This window comes from Festucalex cinctus, chromosome 15 (genome assembly GCF_051991245.1).
Source record: "Festucalex cinctus isolate MCC-2025b chromosome 15, RoL_Fcin_1.0, whole genome shotgun sequence".
In the NCBI taxonomy this organism is placed as follows: Eukaryota; Metazoa; Chordata; class Actinopteri; order Syngnathiformes; family Syngnathidae; genus Festucalex; species Festucalex cinctus.
The window spans coordinates 25,002,762-25,020,894 of record NC_135425.1 but is presented as its reverse complement, the minus strand read 5'-3'; the positions used below and the strand labels follow the sequence as shown (position 1 = coordinate 25,020,894).

Here is an 18,133-nt window from a genome sequence, read left to right as displayed (position 1 = left end):
TAGCTAGTATTAGCATTTAATCAGCACACGGTGGACCGTCACTTTTCATATATGTTTCGGTTAGCAAGCTGCCGGTGTATGGTTTAGTAAATAAATTGTATTTTTCTGAAAGGTTTACAGATCAATTGATAATCCACTGTGACAGAGTGGACAAGTTTGACAACATCTAACTTAAAAAAAAAAAAAAAAAATTATTCTGCCACTAGCTTGTCCTGTTTTGTACCCATTGAGGAAAGACAAAATGCTCTTAGTGATGTCACTGAAAACAACAGAGGGTTCCTTGTAGGAGCAGTCATTCCGTAATGACAGGGCGGACATTTAATATAACTATAAAAATAGAACATGCAAGATTGAAATGACTCATTTGATCAAATAAACCACCTCTGAAAAAGCTTTCTTCCTTAATGTAACCTATATTACTTATCCCGGTCATGTCTTTTTTTTTTTTCACACCTGACCTAAAACTTCTTTCACAAGCTTAAAGTGGGATGCGTCCTACTTCCCAGTCTTCTGGGTGTGGCGTGTGCAGAAGCCCACTTGGCCAGAGAATACTTCTTTTATTTCCTTGTGTCTTCTGGGACGTTGGTTGCAAGGGCGCCGCGGGAGGGTGTTAAGCTGCTCTCTAAGCCTGTTGGGAGATCCGAGCGGATCAGAGGCAGGCCTTTTGTTTCACCAACTGTGTCAGTAGGTTAAGAGCCCCGAGCGCGAGCGTGAGCTTCAAGGTGAGCAAAAGAACTCAGTGGCTGGACTTAAGTAGAAGTACTTTTGAAAAAAATATATATAAGACCGGCGAAAGTAGACGTACAGATTCAACTCCTTCTGGCAAGTACGATTTATTTAGAAACAAACCTCTGAAGTCACTATGCAGTATTTGTACTCTGTTGCTTCCCACTACTAAAGGTGAGCGAGAGCTACGTTGTCCTCACACTGTCCTCTTTCTTTGCCTGGCTTTGTCTCGCACGTCCTCGGGCGGCTCTGGAAAACGAGATTATGTCGCATCCGAGAGGTTTGCGTTACACAACAACCTCCGGCAAGGTGAGAGCACACAAGAAGCTCAGTTCAGTGGGTCACTTTTTGTCTTTGTGGCCCTCCAATCCACCCCCTTAGCACCCCCCCCAATTGCCCCCTGCCCTCTCCCGTTGGCCGGGCCTCTCTTCATTACACGGCGGGTGAGAAACGGCTGACAGTCGTGTTCCTTTGAAGCTATCCCCGGCCGGGGGCAGACGGGCAACGGCGGGGCAGCGCTCCTAAAAAGTGCTCCAAAAGCGCTTCCAAAAGCCCCCCCGGCTCAACCTGGGGCCCCCTGTGTTGTCCAGGACGCTGTCCGCGGGCCCCGACCCTCAAAGGCTCCACTGAGCTAATGCTAATGGCCGCTGACAGCTCGTGACACTCTCCCATTCTTCCCTTTTAGACCGCCAACCATCCGTCCACAATAACCGCCATAATCCGCGTTAAAACTGTCTCTCCCTAACCTGGCTGCCATGGACAGCACGCCAGTGACGTAAAGCTAAAGCTTGCCTCGCTAGTGTGCAGAGGCGGCAAAACTACTCACACTATGTACTTAAGTAATATTTAGAAGTTGTTTTTAAAAAGTGAATCGTTGCTATCGATATAAACTATCCACGTTGGCAAGTTAGCACAATAAAGAGTTTGTTTTTTAAACCAGATGCTAACTAGCGTTAGCACAAGCCTTAATGCTAAAACAGATAGTTGATTCTGTGTAAAATAAGACTGATGGAAGTAGAAGTACTGATTAGACTTATTTACCAAAGTAGAAGTAAAAAAAAATCAACCAAAAATCAAATCAACCCAGCAGACAGGGGCTACCGCAAGCTAGCTAGCGCTTGCTTTGGCTGATTAGTTCTTACGCTTGGTGAAATGACGACTTCCCAACAATACAAAACATTTCAAGTAAGTGGGCAGCTTAGCTAACTCTTATGTAGGCTACGCTTGTTATTTGGCACCATTTTGACTTGTGACGTAAGCTCGGAATTGTCAATCGGCGTATCGGCTAGCCATGCGGTTAGCTTGTGTTTTCAGCTATCCGTCTCTGAGATTGTTTGCGCTGCCAAAATACACTGCAGTCGCACAAGAGTTAAGTGTTGAAAAGAAGTGCTTCTAGTGCGGTGATTCCCAACCTCTGTGTTCTCGAGATCATCAGATGTGCCGCAGAAGCCGTTTGGCGGGCGGACTTACCCCTTTCTCGATGCTCCCCGTCTGGCACAGCGTTCCCTCGGCGGCAGGAATACTGTTTGTAACGCAGCGGTTGCTTTTGCTAAGGCACCAGAGCTCTCTACACACTTCCTAGGAAAGAAGGCAAAAGCAAGTTGGTCAGAACACATCAACAAACATTCTGACACACTGTACGAAAATGTCCATATTAGCAAGAAATGGTTTCGAATCTGAATTTTTGAATGGCACGCCTTCAGTGTTGTACCACATTTTGCCAGGAAGCACTGAAGTCTCCTCAAAGATATGCAGCATAATTACTAACAGCGAAAAGAAGAAGAGGATGTCCTCCGGAGTAATACGATATGTTTTGTAGTTTCAATATGTGTTGTTCCCGCAGAGTAGCGAGAATCAATGTGAACAATGTGTGCCCCGGTTGTGTTAAAGTAGCAGTTGTTTGACTTTTAGAATTACAGTAAAATCTCTGCTAATTTTTCATTAGCCAGTCCACGTTTCGCGTTTTATGTTAGCGTTAAGCTAGCAGGCTTAAGTTAAAACGAAATTAGATTTCAAATTTAAGTGACAATTTTAACCGTTTTACCTCTTATTTGTGGAACTGGTCGCTAACTGCCGAACTACGAGACACCCAAGGTGCTACGGAATACATAATACGTAGAAAAAATGTTCCAAGTAACAATTTATGTTGCGAACATCTTTCTGGAGGGTAATTCATTCGTAACATGGCGGGTTAAAAGTAATTCATCAGGATGTATGGCGGAATTGTGTCTTTAAACCTGGACGAATGTGTGACTGCGGCGCAAAAGGTCCTGGTGCGCTTCAATGTCCTGAGTCAGTCGCCTCAGTGGCGTGACTAACGCTTGCTCACCGCGCCACCACGCCGGATTGCCATCTCAAGGAAGCGCCGTTCCCAGCGGAGCGACGGGCCTCCCGGGTCTACAAGATGACCTGCTGGCCTCTCGAATATCTTTAGTCTTACCGAGTGTCTGGAAAAACACAACGGTGTTTATTCTAGACTCCTTCCCTGTCTCGAACACGAGGTTGATACCCAAAAATTACCTTCAGCTGCCGCCAGTTGTCCCCTCGTCTTCCGTCAATCCCTTCAAGCCGCACACCCACTTCAACATCCCGACAATTGGGAATACTTCTGCACATGTGATTTCTTAGATTTTCATTTTTAATCTCTAATTCACGAACTGTGATGGGCTGATACCCGAAAATTCACTGTCGCTCTTGGGATGTTGAAATGGTTAAAGCGGCTTAAAGAGTTTCGGGAGTCCGGTCCAGAACATGCAGACATCTCCCGACAAAAACGACTCGAGATGAGACTCTCTACTGCATGCACCTATGGGGTTGATATCCCAAATTCAGGATGCTGAAAGGTGTGGGTGGCTTGAAAATGTTTGGGAAAGTACGCTCCAGAACAATCGGATGTGTACGGTCTTTTTGATTGTTGACGAGAATCTCGGTCTAGAACAGCGTAGAAGTGAATTTTGGGTATAACCACCAGGAGTGTGTGCACCATTGTTTGAGGATCTCTGTTCTAGACTCAAAGTGTCTTGAATAAACAGCTGATTTTGTTTGGACATATCGTTAAGGTCTGGACCGGATCCTATTGTTGCATCCCATTTGTCTGCACATGATTTTGGAAATTCCAGTTCAAGACCATCCAGTTGGGTCCAAAGTAAGCGAAGGCAGCGCAGTGTAAATAAAAACATCAAGTGAAAACACGTTAACATTTGCCATGAAAACTCCACCAGGTCAACCTGCACTATCATCTTCAAAGGGTTTTACTGGACAGTCATGCTTGGCAGAAAAGTTGACCAATGAAGAAGAGTTATGATCCGATGTGCGGATTCTGACCCGTCGGGGTCAGTGAATGTACCAGGGCCTCCCTCCAGATTCAACAAAGCGGCAAACCACCCCTCTCTGGTTGCAGCCACTCGCCGTCGCCAGCTGCTTTCAATAAGCCACCGCGCCACTTGCGTTCGCTATCACTGAGAGGTCAACGGCTCGGGCCCTCGTCAACGCAGATATGGGCCTGATGGATTTACACCAGGGGAGAACAAGCTGGTGATTGAAGAAAAAGAAAGGGGTTCTATGGAAGGGCCACGAAGCAATGATAACTTCATCTTGACTTTGAGATAAAAATCTGAATTTGATTGAAGTCCACGTGGGACATGCTGGGTAAGCAAAGTGTGCGATCGGTTTATGGGAAACCCTTTGAGCTGATTTGTCTTACAAGTGAGGACAAAGACTGTACTAGTACTTAATGATGGATATCAAGCATATGGAATACCGTACATGCCCATGCTGATCTCCATATTGCAGAATCTTCTTCTTCTATCTTCAGAACAGGTTTACATCGTTGACCGTGCTCCATTCTAATGGTTTACATTACTGTCTATTACCACATATTTCTTTCATCTTGTTCTTTAGTTTTCACTGCCATCACCACCACCACCATCATCATCATCATCATCATCATCATCATCATCCCAGCCCAATGGGAGCGTTGACTTTAGTTTGTTGTCTCTTTGGAGGTGCTGACGGAAACCCCCCAACCGGCTCCACTTGAGAGACAATAATTAAAAGAGTTACACCCCTCCCACCATCATCACCACCACCACCACCACAAAAAAAAAAAAAAACTACCCCCTTCTCTCAAACAGGAAATATAAACCTGAAGAGCCTATTAGCTCATTTCCCACAGGGACAGGCCCGCCTGCGCGAGCTGAAATATGCGCACTGGGGGGGGGGGAATGTCACAGGCGATAACGACCAAGCGCTTTTCAAAAACTCTCCATGACTTTTCAAGGACCTGCAAAAAAAAAAATTTAAGTACATGACTGCACGTTCCAGATGTGACGATGTCAAGACGTGCTGGTAGGCTAGTCCGTCTACAGACTGGAATATTCAGGCAGACTGATTGGCTCACGTCCAGTCAGTGGTGTGAGGTTAGCAAGGACAAATGTTACCGTGCCTAGTAGCATATATTTATATAATATAGGCTTGTACTTCCTACATTTGAAAACTGTAAAAAATATATATATATATTTATATCTATATTTTCTACTTTATTACTAAGTCAACCGAACGCGAACCAGAGAGCAATGAAAAGAGAGGAATTCAGTTGACTTTACCTCTCTCTATATATATATCCATCCGACCATCCATCCGACCATCCATCCATTTTCTTGACCGCTTATTCCTCACAAGGGTCGCAGGGGTTGCTGGCGCCTATCTCAGCTGACTCTGGGCAGTAGGCGGGGGACACCCTGGACTGGTTGCCAGCCAATTGCAGGGCACACAGAGACGAACAAGCATCCACACTCACACGCACACCTCGGGACAATTCGGAGCGCCCAATTAACCTGCCATGCATGTCTTTGGAATGTGGGAGGAGACCGGAGTACCAAGAGAAGACCCACGCGGGCATGGGGAGAACATGCAAACTCCACCCAGGAAGGCCGGAGCCTGGACTCGAACCCGAGTCCTCAGAACTGGGACGGTGGACCAGCTGCCGGATTCTTACCCCGTACTTGCACTGGCGCGAGGACGCCCCGTACTGGAAGCGGCACTGCTCGTCAGCGTCGTACACCTGCCCCGGAGCCACTGTTGGGTACAGGAAGTCTCGTTTCAGAGGTTCATTGTCCAGACACGTCCCTCGACCTGAGCTGTCAAAAACACAAAGCTACAATAGGATTGTTTCTTGCACAAATGGAGCTGGACCATGTCAGTAGACCACTCTTCCCATTACGCACCATATTTACTAAAAGGTTTCGCACGCAAAAAAAAAATAAAAAATGGATGCAAACACATGGGGCAAAACCACACAATTAACCTGGGAGGAGTAGTTGCAAATGAGCAATTTGCAATTTCAGGCTCTTCTAGCCCTAATAACTAGAGCTGCAATAACTGAAGGAGCAATCACTGTAATCATTCTGCATCCAAACACTCCCGACAAGGCAAACGTAACGGTTTTAGCACATGCAATGTGAGCTATCAAATCTGTGATGACTTGCAGTGGCGGATTTTGCGTCTTTAAATTCTAAGTGTGCAAACAACATTGCGGTGCGTAATCATGAGACAGTGAAAGGAACTTTTCTGCTCATGTACATTCTTATGAAATGCCGTAAGCAAAACTGATCAAAACAAAACAATACATATCGATTCAGAGATGCAATTTTGGATCTTCTGATTGATACGAGGCTTAACTGGAGCCAATCACAAGAAGGAGTCATGCCGTATAACACGTATGATAAATCTCTGCATTTCTTGCATCTGGATAACTTCCGAAAAACTGTGACGATTGGTGCTGGGCTCTTTCAGAGCAGTTTTTCCGGTTTTCTGTCCCAGGTTTTAAGCGCAATGTTACACAGGATTAGCCAAGTCATGCGCACTACGAGACAAGCTTAATCAAACAAAACATGGCTTTTATCTGTTTTATATCTTCTCCAAAGTTATCTTTCTTTTCTGTAAAATGCTTCTTCGCCTCTTCAACTAACACAATTCCATCAGTTCAAACTACGTTTTGCACCTGCAGTGGTCTCCTGAATTTTTTTGTGGTGAAGACTGTTTAAAGTGTGGAAAATAGGGCTGTTTCCACCATTTTGACAGCTGTCGCCAACCAACCGCGCAACATCGCCGGACACCTGAAGTCCGTTACGTTTGCCTTGTCGGGAGCGTTCGGATGCAGAATGATTACAGCGATTGCTCCTTCGGTTATTGCAGCTCTAGTTATTAGGGCTAACCACCACCATGCACGGAAAAACTGAAGGACTAGAAGAGCCGGAGGCAGAGGTTTCTCGTTTGGATTAAAGAGACACTAAGTTGCAGGAACGAATTAATCCGGGTAATAGCGAGTGTGCGGTATAATGTTTAGTCTGTTCCGTCAAAGAGAAACAAGCGCTCACAAAGGGAACTCGCAGGAAAAATAAACGACTTGTTGTTGGATTAGCGCGGGAGTTTACTCTGGACCGACTCGCTGAGCTTCTTCAACGAGGAGCTAACATTAGATAATTATCCAATTAGGAGAAAACGGACCTTGTGTATTTCATTTGGAAAACCCTGTTTACTATAACGGTGTGTATTTTCCAGCAGGGGCAGCTGTGGTGGAAGGCTTCCATCCCGCCACAGGAAAAAAATGGGCTCGCTGACAACACAAATGCAGACGACGAGAAGACTGAAGATCATTTAGGACTCTTCTAAAAATGTCCTCTTAAATAGCCCAACAACACGAAGACTTTTCCACCTTTTTCACAGGTTGCTTTTCCGTGTGAAAGGCAACAAACCCGAATGGCAGGGTTTTTAGTCTTGCCACAATTCGCCTTCTTTTTACAAGCTTATTGGAGTAACCAGGATTCCGGGGTCCTGTCCTGTCCTCTTAAAGGATCACGTCATTGTCATTGCCGAACTTCATGCTGCCTGGCCACATTGTTGCCTTCTTTTTGAAACGTTGTTAAAATCAGGCGGTTTTCCGGCGCGCTGTCCTCGCTCCTTTAAGGATAACGTCAGCGTTCATTAATTGGTGCGGTACAAAATGTCTTGTCCCTTTTTTTGCCCCAGTTTTACAAACTCTGTGAAATCGGGTGGCTATGGGAATCTGGCCTGTCCTCTTTTTTTGGGTAATGTCAGCATGAGGCCGTTAATTAATTGGCAAAGTACAAAATGTTTTGCCACTTTGCGCCCTATTTTTAGAACCCTGTTGAATTCAAACTGTCGGTAGGTTACTAGGTTCTGATTTGTCCTGTTCTGTTCTGGATAGTTCCATATTTTGCCTTCTTTTTACGAACCTATTTTGGGTGGGTCCGGTCCTGACCTTTCTAAGGATTTCACCTTGTAATAGCAGCTCATTATTTTTGTTTTTAACTTTGTTTTATTATTATTAAAATGTATTTTTCTATTTCTCATTGATCTTTTCTTTAATTTCTCTCATAATTGATTGATTGCAAGTTATAAATATTTGAAACTTTGCATTATACCTTTAGTTTTTTTATTTTTATTTCTGAATTAAAGCTAATAAAAGTAAATTTTAATAAATACAATTAACTCATTCACTCCCAGCCATTTTCACATTTCGCAATCCCGTTCGCTCCCGACTGTTTTACTGGATTTTGATTGATTTTGCATGGCCCACAGAATATTGTGTTCTATTGCTATAAAAGCATGGAACCTATCAAAAGAAAGATTAAAGTCTCTTCTTTCATCAGGAAAAAGAAGTATGTTTCTATCTCTTTCCGTTTTGGTGCAATTAGCATTAGAAGAGAGCTAAGTTTAATCGTTTTTCACAAATCTATTTAAAATTGGAAGTAATTGAGCTTTTTTTCGAGATGGCCCTGGTTGATCTCCTTTACTCTGCTGCCACCTGCTGGCCGTTTGTGTAATAACTACCATTTCTGCAACCGTTCTTTGCAGTTGAAAGGCTGCATCACAGCCTTCTGTATGCTCTAGCATAAAAGAACAAAAAAAAAAGTATAAATACGTCTTTGGGACACTTAAAACATTTAAAAAAACGTATTTACACGTTATTGGGAGCAAATGAGTTAAAAATTGAGCATGGCATGTCCATGTTAAAACTCAAATATAAGCCCTGAGCACACAAAGGGTGCCAAGATACCCACACTTGCAGGCCCAATCTCTATCGGGAGCTTCATACATCCCGGAGCGATGCCTTCAGGTTTGTCCGCAGTCGCTTAAACTCGGCCTGAACTCGTCGGCAGAGTGCGTTCATAAAGCATTTCTTAAAAAAGCCAAACAAAGCGTTGCAAGAAAGCGAATGTAGGCCAACGTGACGGCCAAAGTTGTTTACTTGGCAGGGAGAGAAAGCGTGTGTGTGATATCCAAAAAGCTCTGTCTGGGGGAGGCAGGAAGGCTGGGTAAGGCAGGGTAATTGGAGTTTACAGACAAAACCCTTTTGTTGGAAACACCAAGGCATAAAAAACGAAATTAAAGTAAAGTAAAAAAAAAAAAAAAAAAAAAAAAAAAACCTGGCTAATGTGGAATGAGGTGTAACATAAGAGAAGACATGCGGGGGCTCGGATACCGGATTCCTTCGAGCACACTAAAGCGGCTCTTTGTTTGTCACGTCCGTCCCGGGCGCTGGTCGGCTCACAGCTTTCAGCCGGAAACATTTTGTGACAAGCGCGTACGCTTTTATCCGCTTTCGTCGAGGGCATTTGTGAGCTAAAACCTGCGCTCCTTTCCATCTCTGCGTTAAAGGTTCCGACGCGGAATGTGTTGATGGCAATTTTCCGGCTTATACGGTAGTACAAAGTTCGTCTGATGAAGAAGAATAGCAAAAAGTTGAAGGTATGAAACCGACTTTATGTGCCAAGCCAATTCGCGTGACACTCCCGGTGAACGATGGAGGCGGTTTAAAACACACCTCACGCCATCTTCACAGAGTTCACGACAACGTCAAGCGCACGTGCGTGTCATTCAAAAGCCTCCCGTCTAAACGGGAGCACAGAGAACCTCCTCCTGCGTACATCTTCTGCTGTGACTCTTCGTGACTTAGGAAAATAAATTTAGTTGATTAAAAAGCCTTTTTAATTAAGCGAGTAATCATGATTAATAAAAATTCTAAGATGTGATTAATCTGAGTAAAAAAAAAAAAAAAATGTTTTTTATATATGTATATATTAGGGATGTAACGATAAGTGCAATATCGTGATATCGTGATATTAAAACTGCCACAATATCGTCGTCGTCATGTTCACAGTATTTAAAAGCAGAACCTGCGTTAAAAAAAAAAAAAAAAAGTCCGTTTGTGCAGTTCTAGCACCCTCTTGTGGCTAGTTTTTTAGTGCAATTTAATTTTCATTAGGGATGTCTTGGCCCTTCTATGTTTAAAATCTATATTAATTGTCAGATGAAGGGGAACGTGCCTGTGAACCGAGTCAATATGTGTGCGTGCACTAACAAGTAAGCGCCTCAATAGGTGTTATTCGAGATTGTAAGTGGCTTATATGCATTGCTGTTATGTACAAAAGTACAATATTGTGCTTATTTTTTAGTAGGGGTGTTAAAAAAAAATCGATTCGGCGATATATCGCGATACTACATCGCGCGATTCTCGAATCGATTCAATAATCGGCAGAATCGATTTTTTTTTATTTTTTTATTTTTATTTATTTTTTATTTTTTTAAGGATTCACACCTTGAGCATGGAAGAATGTTATATGAACGGAACATTAAGCCTTAATATTTTATTTTAATGCTGTTCAAACATGAAACAGATTACAACCTCTATAAGACTGAAATTTCAGATAAATAAATAATACATTTTCATATAAATCTTACACTCTACAAGCTTACTGATTAGTATTTTCTAAATTTGAATGAAAAAAAATCGCAACAATCGACTTATAAATTCGTATCGGGATTAATCGGTATCGAATCGAATCGTGACCTGTGAATCGTGATACGAATCGAATCGTCAGGTACTAGGCAATTCACACCCCTATTTTTTAGTATGAGCTATTTTATTTTTTTTATAATATTGTGACCTTTTCTAAATTTCGCCAAACTCCTCACAATATCGTGATAATTATCGTATCATGAGCTTCATATCGTGATATTTTGACATATCGTGATATTTTGATATCGTTACATCCCTAATATATATATATATATATATATATATATATATCATGAATATTTGTTTGTCTATGACCTCCACCAAGGCCTTTTTTTTTTTTTTTTTAATCTAACACTGAAATCAACAAATCTAAGAATTGCCGGAGCTGCGTGTGTTTTTTTTGCATCGGCTTTGAACGAGACGGCATTAGAGCGCCTGACTCGCCTGAGTGGAGGTTTTCTGGCCGAGAAGGAGCCGTGACGTGCGAGGAGCGACCGGGGCCAGGAGCTCCCCGTCAGGATGGCGGGTATCTGCTTTCTGCCAGACGCTGAAGGCCGACTCCAGATGTTTTGTCTGGCTTCGTCTGACTTGAGGCCCGTGCGCGTTTTTCACCGTGCCAGGCTGGCAGCCAGCGGGGCCTCATTCCGACGGAGAAAAAAAACAAAACTTTGCGAGCGTGCGGTTGTGTGCGCGTGCGTACGGAAAGCCGTTTGAGCGTTTGCACTCGATATGCTTGATACCCAACTTGAGGTCCATGTACGGCGACGAGCTTTGTCCTCACTCGGAAGACAACTGAGCACGCTAAAATCTAATGCGAGTACTTTTTGACTTGTCATCCAGACGGCGCGTTGGCTCCACATTAGCTAATTGGCTCACCTTGTGGCGCGAGGGGACCCCACAGAGGACGTGTCGTCATTCTCAGCCTCAAGGAGGTCTGACGTGTTGATGAAATGGAGACGATTAATTTAATGGAGAACGACGACGTTGGGTAGGGAGCAGACGGCCAGCGTTTTACCTTGTTGAACGGACTTTTGCAAACTTTGCTGCTTTGACAAAAAAAAGTCAACTGATCTACAATTTACTGTTGTCAATCGACACGGTTGAAATTAGGTAGCAATCATGCAAAGTGTATAGAATGAGTCCATATTTGGGGGATCCCCGGAAATGGTTAAAATGGCCATTTCAAAGCAAAGTGATACATCTGCGTTTTCTTGATACTTTTTTGTGGGTCTGCTCATGATGGAAATGCCAACCAAACTTCAATGTTGCTAAGTGAAACTGACTCTGGGGGCTGAATAGTTTTTGAAAAAAAAAATATGAAAGATGTTAAGGCAAGATGAAACGCTACAAATTGAAACTGCAGATTTCCTATGTGTCTTCAAAGATGGCCTCTTGAAATTGTTTTTGTGGGTCTACCAATGATTGACATGCCTACCAAATTTCATGCTGTTAAGGAAAATTGGGTGAGGACTAGAATCTTTTTTAACTAATTTGCTCCCAAAAACGTATAAATACGTTTTATTTAAATGTTTTAAGTGTCCCAAAGACGTTTTTATACGTTTTTTTTTTTTTTTTTTTTTTTTTGTGGGTCTACTCTAGCCAGACAATTCAGCACACTATGATTGTGTTTTACTAGTAATGTTATTTCTCACTACTAATGCCACTTTTGGTCTACTAGTACGACCTTTAGCTCTATCACGGATGTCGGCAAAAAAAACAACTGTCTTTCCGCAGGTGATCAGTCATCATCCACTTACTCGAGAAAGCTGGTGATGTAGTCTTTGCTGCAGGCCGACCAGGAGAAGGGATTGGTGTTGGCGGTGATGTGCGCAGCCATCAGCTTGGCCATCTCGTGGCCTTTGGTGCCGCACGAGTTTCCGATGCCGTCGTGGTTCATGCCGAAGCTGCGAGCCGAGAGCAGAGATAACGAGTTAGCCGCCGCCTCCAAAGCCGTAAAAGTGGCTCTTAAAACAGCTGTGAGCAGCGTAGACCGCGGTCAAGGGTCAAACTCTGTCTGGAGCTCGGCAGGAATGAGAAAAACTCCTAATCACCACTGTGATGCCTGCCTGTCAATCAACGCCGGCAGGTCTGAGCAGGCCACCGGGGGAGGCTGGAAAGTGTTTTTGGGGGGGATGGAAAGTGTGGGTTATCCTTTGGATCAATTACCAGAGAGGTCCCGGGCTGGAGAGTTTGAAAACGAATCATCTTAACAATCAATTTCAACTTTTGATTCAGATCTGACCTTGCGGCTTTCACACACATTTTGTTGCCACATCCGATGACGACAAGCCAAATTCTTGGCAATTTACCATCACCCGTCTGTCTGGTAAAGTTCAAATCTGGTAGCAATTCGACAAAATCTCTACCAGTCTGTCCTTGAAGGACGCCGGGGAATTACACTAAAACGGGTGCTTCAAACCAAAACGGCAGAATTCCTGTGTCTTTGTTGGGCATGGCTTTTTGTTTTGTGGGTCTATTCATGATACATATGTCTACCAAATTTCATGTTTTTAACTCATTTGCTCCCAAAAACCTCTACAAACGTTCTTTTTTTAAATATTGATCCCAAAAACGTATTTATACTTTTTTTTTATGCATACAGAAAGCTTTGATGCAGCCTCTGACCTGAAGAGGTTGCTTAAAGTAATGGTAGTGATTACAGAAAATGGCCAGCAGGTGGCAGCAGAGTATAAGAGATCAACCAGGGCCATGTTGAAAAAAAACTCTCTTTTTTTCCCACTGTTTTAAACACATTTGTAAATAAAGATGAAAATGTCTTCCAAATTTCACGTTTTTAACTCATTTGCTCCCAAAAACCTATACAAATGTTTATTTTAAATATTGCCATGGTCCCAAAAACGTATTTATACATTTTTAGTGTTTTGTTTTGTTTTTATGCTAGAGCATACAAAAAGCTTTGATGCAGCCTCTGACCTGAAGAGGTCACTTAAAGCAATGCTAGTTATTACAGAAAACGGCCAGCAGGTGGCAGCAGAGTATAAGAGATCAACCAGGGCCATCTTTTTTTCTTTTTTCTTTTTAACTTAGCTATGTTCTAATGCTAATTGCTGCAAAATCGTAAAAAGAAGATGAAAGAAGAGACTAATTTTTCTTTTGGTAGGTTCTATGATTAAGTGGTATATAAATAAACTTGACTTGACTTGACTTGACTTGAAGTATCTCTTTAAATGAAACTGGCTTAAAACAGTTTCTTGCATCCAACTTTGCGACCAAACTTCAAAATATCAAAAATCTCTCTCTCTCACAAATGTGATGCCTGCCTGTCAATCAGCGCCGGCAGGTCTGAGCGGGCCGCCAGAGAGGCTGGAAAGTCGGGAGGGAGGGCGGGAATCCTTTGGATCAATTACCAGAGAGTTCCCGGGCCGGAGAGTTTGAAAACTAATCATCTTAACAATCAATTTAAACTTTTCCTTGCGGGCTCCGGGAGCACAAATCAGCTCTAATGTATTTAACAAACCCAACCGCATCGCGCCGTCTCAAGCTGTTTTTTTTTTTGTTTTTTTTTGTTTTTTCTAGCGCGGGCCGTGTATGTGACATTTTAGAACGCGCTGGAAATAAATCAGGCCCGGCCGCGCTGTTATTCCTTATACATCTTCTGCAGGCATCGACTATTTTTACAACCGGCCCCTTGCAACAGAAGCAGACACGAGACATAATAAAAGGAAATCGCCATCTTGCACAACTCTCCGGGGAGGCTAATACATCATCATTATTTTGCGCGCTCGAGTCGCGAGCCAAAGGTATGCGCGCGCGACACGCTGGACTCGGAGCCCGCCGCGGCGCTCGTGCCAAGTCCCGAGGCACGCGGCCCGGGAGGAGGCAGAAAGGCTTAAAGGTGGTCGGAAAGCACACACGGGAGGTCACATGACGTGGACTCGGGTCACATGACGGAGCCGAGTCACGAGGCGCACAACGTTTTGGCACTCCCACATGTAGTAAAAGAACTAAAACGCTTGCTGTTTACAATATGTATGTTATCGTTCATACAGAGGAGTGATTCCTTAGGAGAAATGGTGAAAAATTGTGAAAAAAAGTCCATCATTGTTGTAGAAATGTGTGATTTCGATATAAATATATATTTTGTAGTTAATAAAGAGTCGTGATTCTGTGAGTCAGCGTTTAATTTGTCATTCAAACCTAGTAGTTGGCTGGGCATCAGACATTAAGAAATATTGATAAATTGTAAAAAATAAATAAATAAATAAATAAATACATAAATAAATAAATAAATAAATAAATAATAATAATAATAATAATAAATAAATGAAAATAAAAAAGTGAAATGTGGTACAAAATTCTGAATTATATTTAATAATACGGAGTAATGGTTCAATGCACCACTGGTGCAGCAGGCATTAAGAAAAATGGTGAAAATTTGTAGAAAAATAAAATTTTGTTTGTAAACATTTGCAATTCCCATAAATATGAAATAGGTCATGCAGAGTAGGGATTTGATACTCCGACCCCTAATATGACAGTAGAAGGTGCGTAGCTGGTGAAAAATTTAAAGGGATACTTGACAATTTTCAGCAGTGAAAAGTTAATATTTGGTCCAGAATTAATTTGATAACGTCATTATTTTTTCATGAATACCTTTAAAAAGTCATTTTTCAACTTGCTGTCGACTGATGATGACATCACCCGTGCTGAGGAAGTCAGGTAACGGCCAGTGATGGCTCACCTGTTTTCTTGGTTTGGTCAGTAAACTGAACCATGATTGGTCGTTACCTACTTCCTCGGCACAGGTGATGTCATCATCAGTCGACAGCAGGTAGAAAAATGACTTTTTAAGATACTAATTGTACATGAAAAATAATGAAGTTACCAGATTAATTATAGACAAACTTTTTACTGCTAAAAATGGCTCAATGAGTCAAGTATCCCTTTAAATAAAATTTGAAAATTTGTAAAAAATAAATAAATAAATAATATATACTTTTAAAAAAAACATTCCAGCAACTGCATTTTATCACACCAGGTTCTCGCCAAGCCTTTTCCATGCCACAACAACGGGGCACTCTGAAGCACTTACGCGACTGGATTTCAAATCGAGACCGAAAAATGTTCCCACCCTTCGCAACAACAAGGCGCTCTAAAGCATCCTTTGCCAGCAGAATATCCAAAGAGAAGATTAATTTTGGGGGTTTAGGCATTGCTTAAATAGCTAACCGTGCATGTCACATTTAAATATGCCCAAAAACAAACAAACAAAAAACTGAAATGCTGAAAAACTGTTCACGCTATATCTCCAGAGTTGAGTACCGCATAGCCTTTGCACGTTTTTAGAAATAGTGTTCAAACATGTACCATATATTGTAGAAACAAATCTTTGAAATCACTTTAGGGTATTTGGAGTGGTTGGTGTGCAGCCATTGAGTTTCGTGCCACAGGAAAAAAATAAAATAAAAAAAATAAAAAATCATTTGGACTCACTTGTGGCCGATCTCGTGCGCGATGGTGAAAGCCGAGCCAAGGCCAATGTCTTCGTTGATGCTGCAGCTCCGCTCCGGCTCGCACATTCCCGCCACCGAGGCCAAACCTGGACGAAAAAAAAAGCACACGCGCACACACACAACAGGAGTCAAACGCAAGCACAAGCACACTTATTAGACTTCTTAGATTTCTTTGTGGCTCAGCATCGATTGCCAGATTTTTCGACATTAGCAGTGGTACCGTTTTTCTTTAACCAATCAGATTTCAAATGTATATTCGTAGAGCCAATGCTGTGAGGACGACACATTTGAAATCTCTGATTGATAAGAGCAAAACTCGTTACAGCCAACTTTAAAGGCGGGGTCTTCTGTTTTCCCTCAGGAAAATGCACTATATAAAAAATAAAAAAAAAATACAGGATTTATACACATGAACTCGTTCCCACCTCTGGGCTTCTGTTAATGTGTGGTGGTGATTTGTTGATGAAGATGGATGGATGGATGGATGGATGGCTAAAAATATTTGATCATTTATGCAGCATAGATCAAACAACCACATAACTTTGCCTTCGGAAAGTCTGCTTAGCATAATGCTAACAAATACTACAAAACGCCGCTGACATGCTAACGGTTAGCTTTGATAGTCACAGTTTCAGGAAGAATTTGGACACAAACGGTGGAGCACCACATGTAGACAGATAAAATAATACTCATAAGGCAGCATTTTACTGTGTCACTCAATTTAGTAGTAGTAGAAGAAGAAGTATTATTATTATTCTTTGTTTGTGTGTGCAAGACTGTACGGTATTACACTGCCTTCAAAATGCCCCGCCTGCCCCCCTCATTTTGTGTAAGCTACCTTTCACACAAACAAGAAAACGCCGTTTTGACTGCTATGACACACAATCGCCCGAATTTCCCAGTTTTGGTTGTCCGCGACAGCAAGAGAAATCTCAGGATTGGCCGCTTCCGGCCGCTGGAAAACATCGAGGCGGAGGTTTACACTTCACCAAGCGCCAGGCATCGCCTACAAGGCGAGCCAAGGAAGGAAACCGCCGCACCCGAAAAGCTGTCAGAGGAGAAGAAGAAAAAAAGAAGATGTTTTCCTCATTTGGGAGCTGGCAAAAAAGAAAAGGAGAGCAGAAGAAGCTGTTTCAACTTTCAGCCTCTCCTGTAATCCAGGTGTCGCCAAGCCTTTTTTTTTTTTTTTTTTCCCCCGAAAAGCCCGAGAGGTCAGATCGGGAGACAGGAGGCAATTCTTCACAGATGACATCTACAGGTGAGTGCAGAGTGGATCGGATGACGGCGCAAAGCAGGTGTGTTTGTGTCTGTGGGGGGGGGGGGGGGGGGTTGCGTATGTGTGAGTGTATGTCGTGACTACACCACAAGAATGTTCACGACGGAACGCCGATTCAGCATTTATTCAATATTGTCGCTATCAAGATTCGTGTATTTGTAATATCTTTTGTCCTCTATAGTAACATTTTTTTCCCCCAAACAAGTCCTCAAACAGAAATGGAAAGCTATTTATGTTACTAGGTCGAACTAGTAAAATTTTGCTACTGGTCTCTAAATCACTGAATGGTTTGGGTCCTGAATACATTAAGGAAATACGAGTTGATTATTAATAAACCATTAGGGCTTTGACTTTCAAAGCAAACAGGGTGAAGCGGCATTTAGCTGTTCTGCTGCACGCAAATAGAAAGTTAAAAGTATATGTCGTGATATAACCGCCACTATAACGGCTCCATTGTTGATGACTTATTGAGCAATTACTTGGCGGGCCACTAGGGGGAGCGCCTCATGAGAGTGGAGGGGAAATGGACGCAAGTCTTCAGCTGAAGAAGACTCATCAGCTTAGTGTTTTTTTTTCATTATTATTATCTTTTATTTATTTATATTTTTATATATATTATTGATATATATTTATATTTTATATTATGTATTTATATCATAATTATTTATATTATTTTTATTATATTATGAATTATAATTTTGTATTATTTTATTATTTTTATTATCATAGATTATCGTGGATTACCTGAGCAATAAATATATCGCTGTATCGTCATATCGTGAGATAATCGTGAGCCTTGTATCGCATATCGTATCGTATCGAGAGGTAGCCAGA

At 42.3% G+C, this 18,133-nt stretch overlaps 1 protein-coding gene across 1 annotated transcript in view; it reads right to left on the bottom strand.

The window, feature by feature from the left end:
- Positions 1 to 18,133, bottom strand: part of adamts6 (ADAM metallopeptidase with thrombospondin type 1 motif, 6) — a 52,270-nt gene that overhangs the window by 19,263 nt on the left and 14,874 nt on the right. The window contains exons 9-12 of the mRNA XM_077497618.1: positions 16,004 to 16,109; positions 12,307 to 12,453; positions 5,723 to 5,864; positions 2,197 to 2,304 (exon numbers count right to left, since the gene is read on the bottom strand). Of these exons, the coding sequence (XP_077353744.1) occupies positions 2,197 to 2,304; positions 5,723 to 5,864; positions 12,307 to 12,453; positions 16,004 to 16,109 (503 nt within the window). The remainder of the gene's footprint in view (positions 1 to 2,196; positions 2,305 to 5,722; positions 5,865 to 12,306; positions 12,454 to 16,003; positions 16,110 to 18,133) is intronic.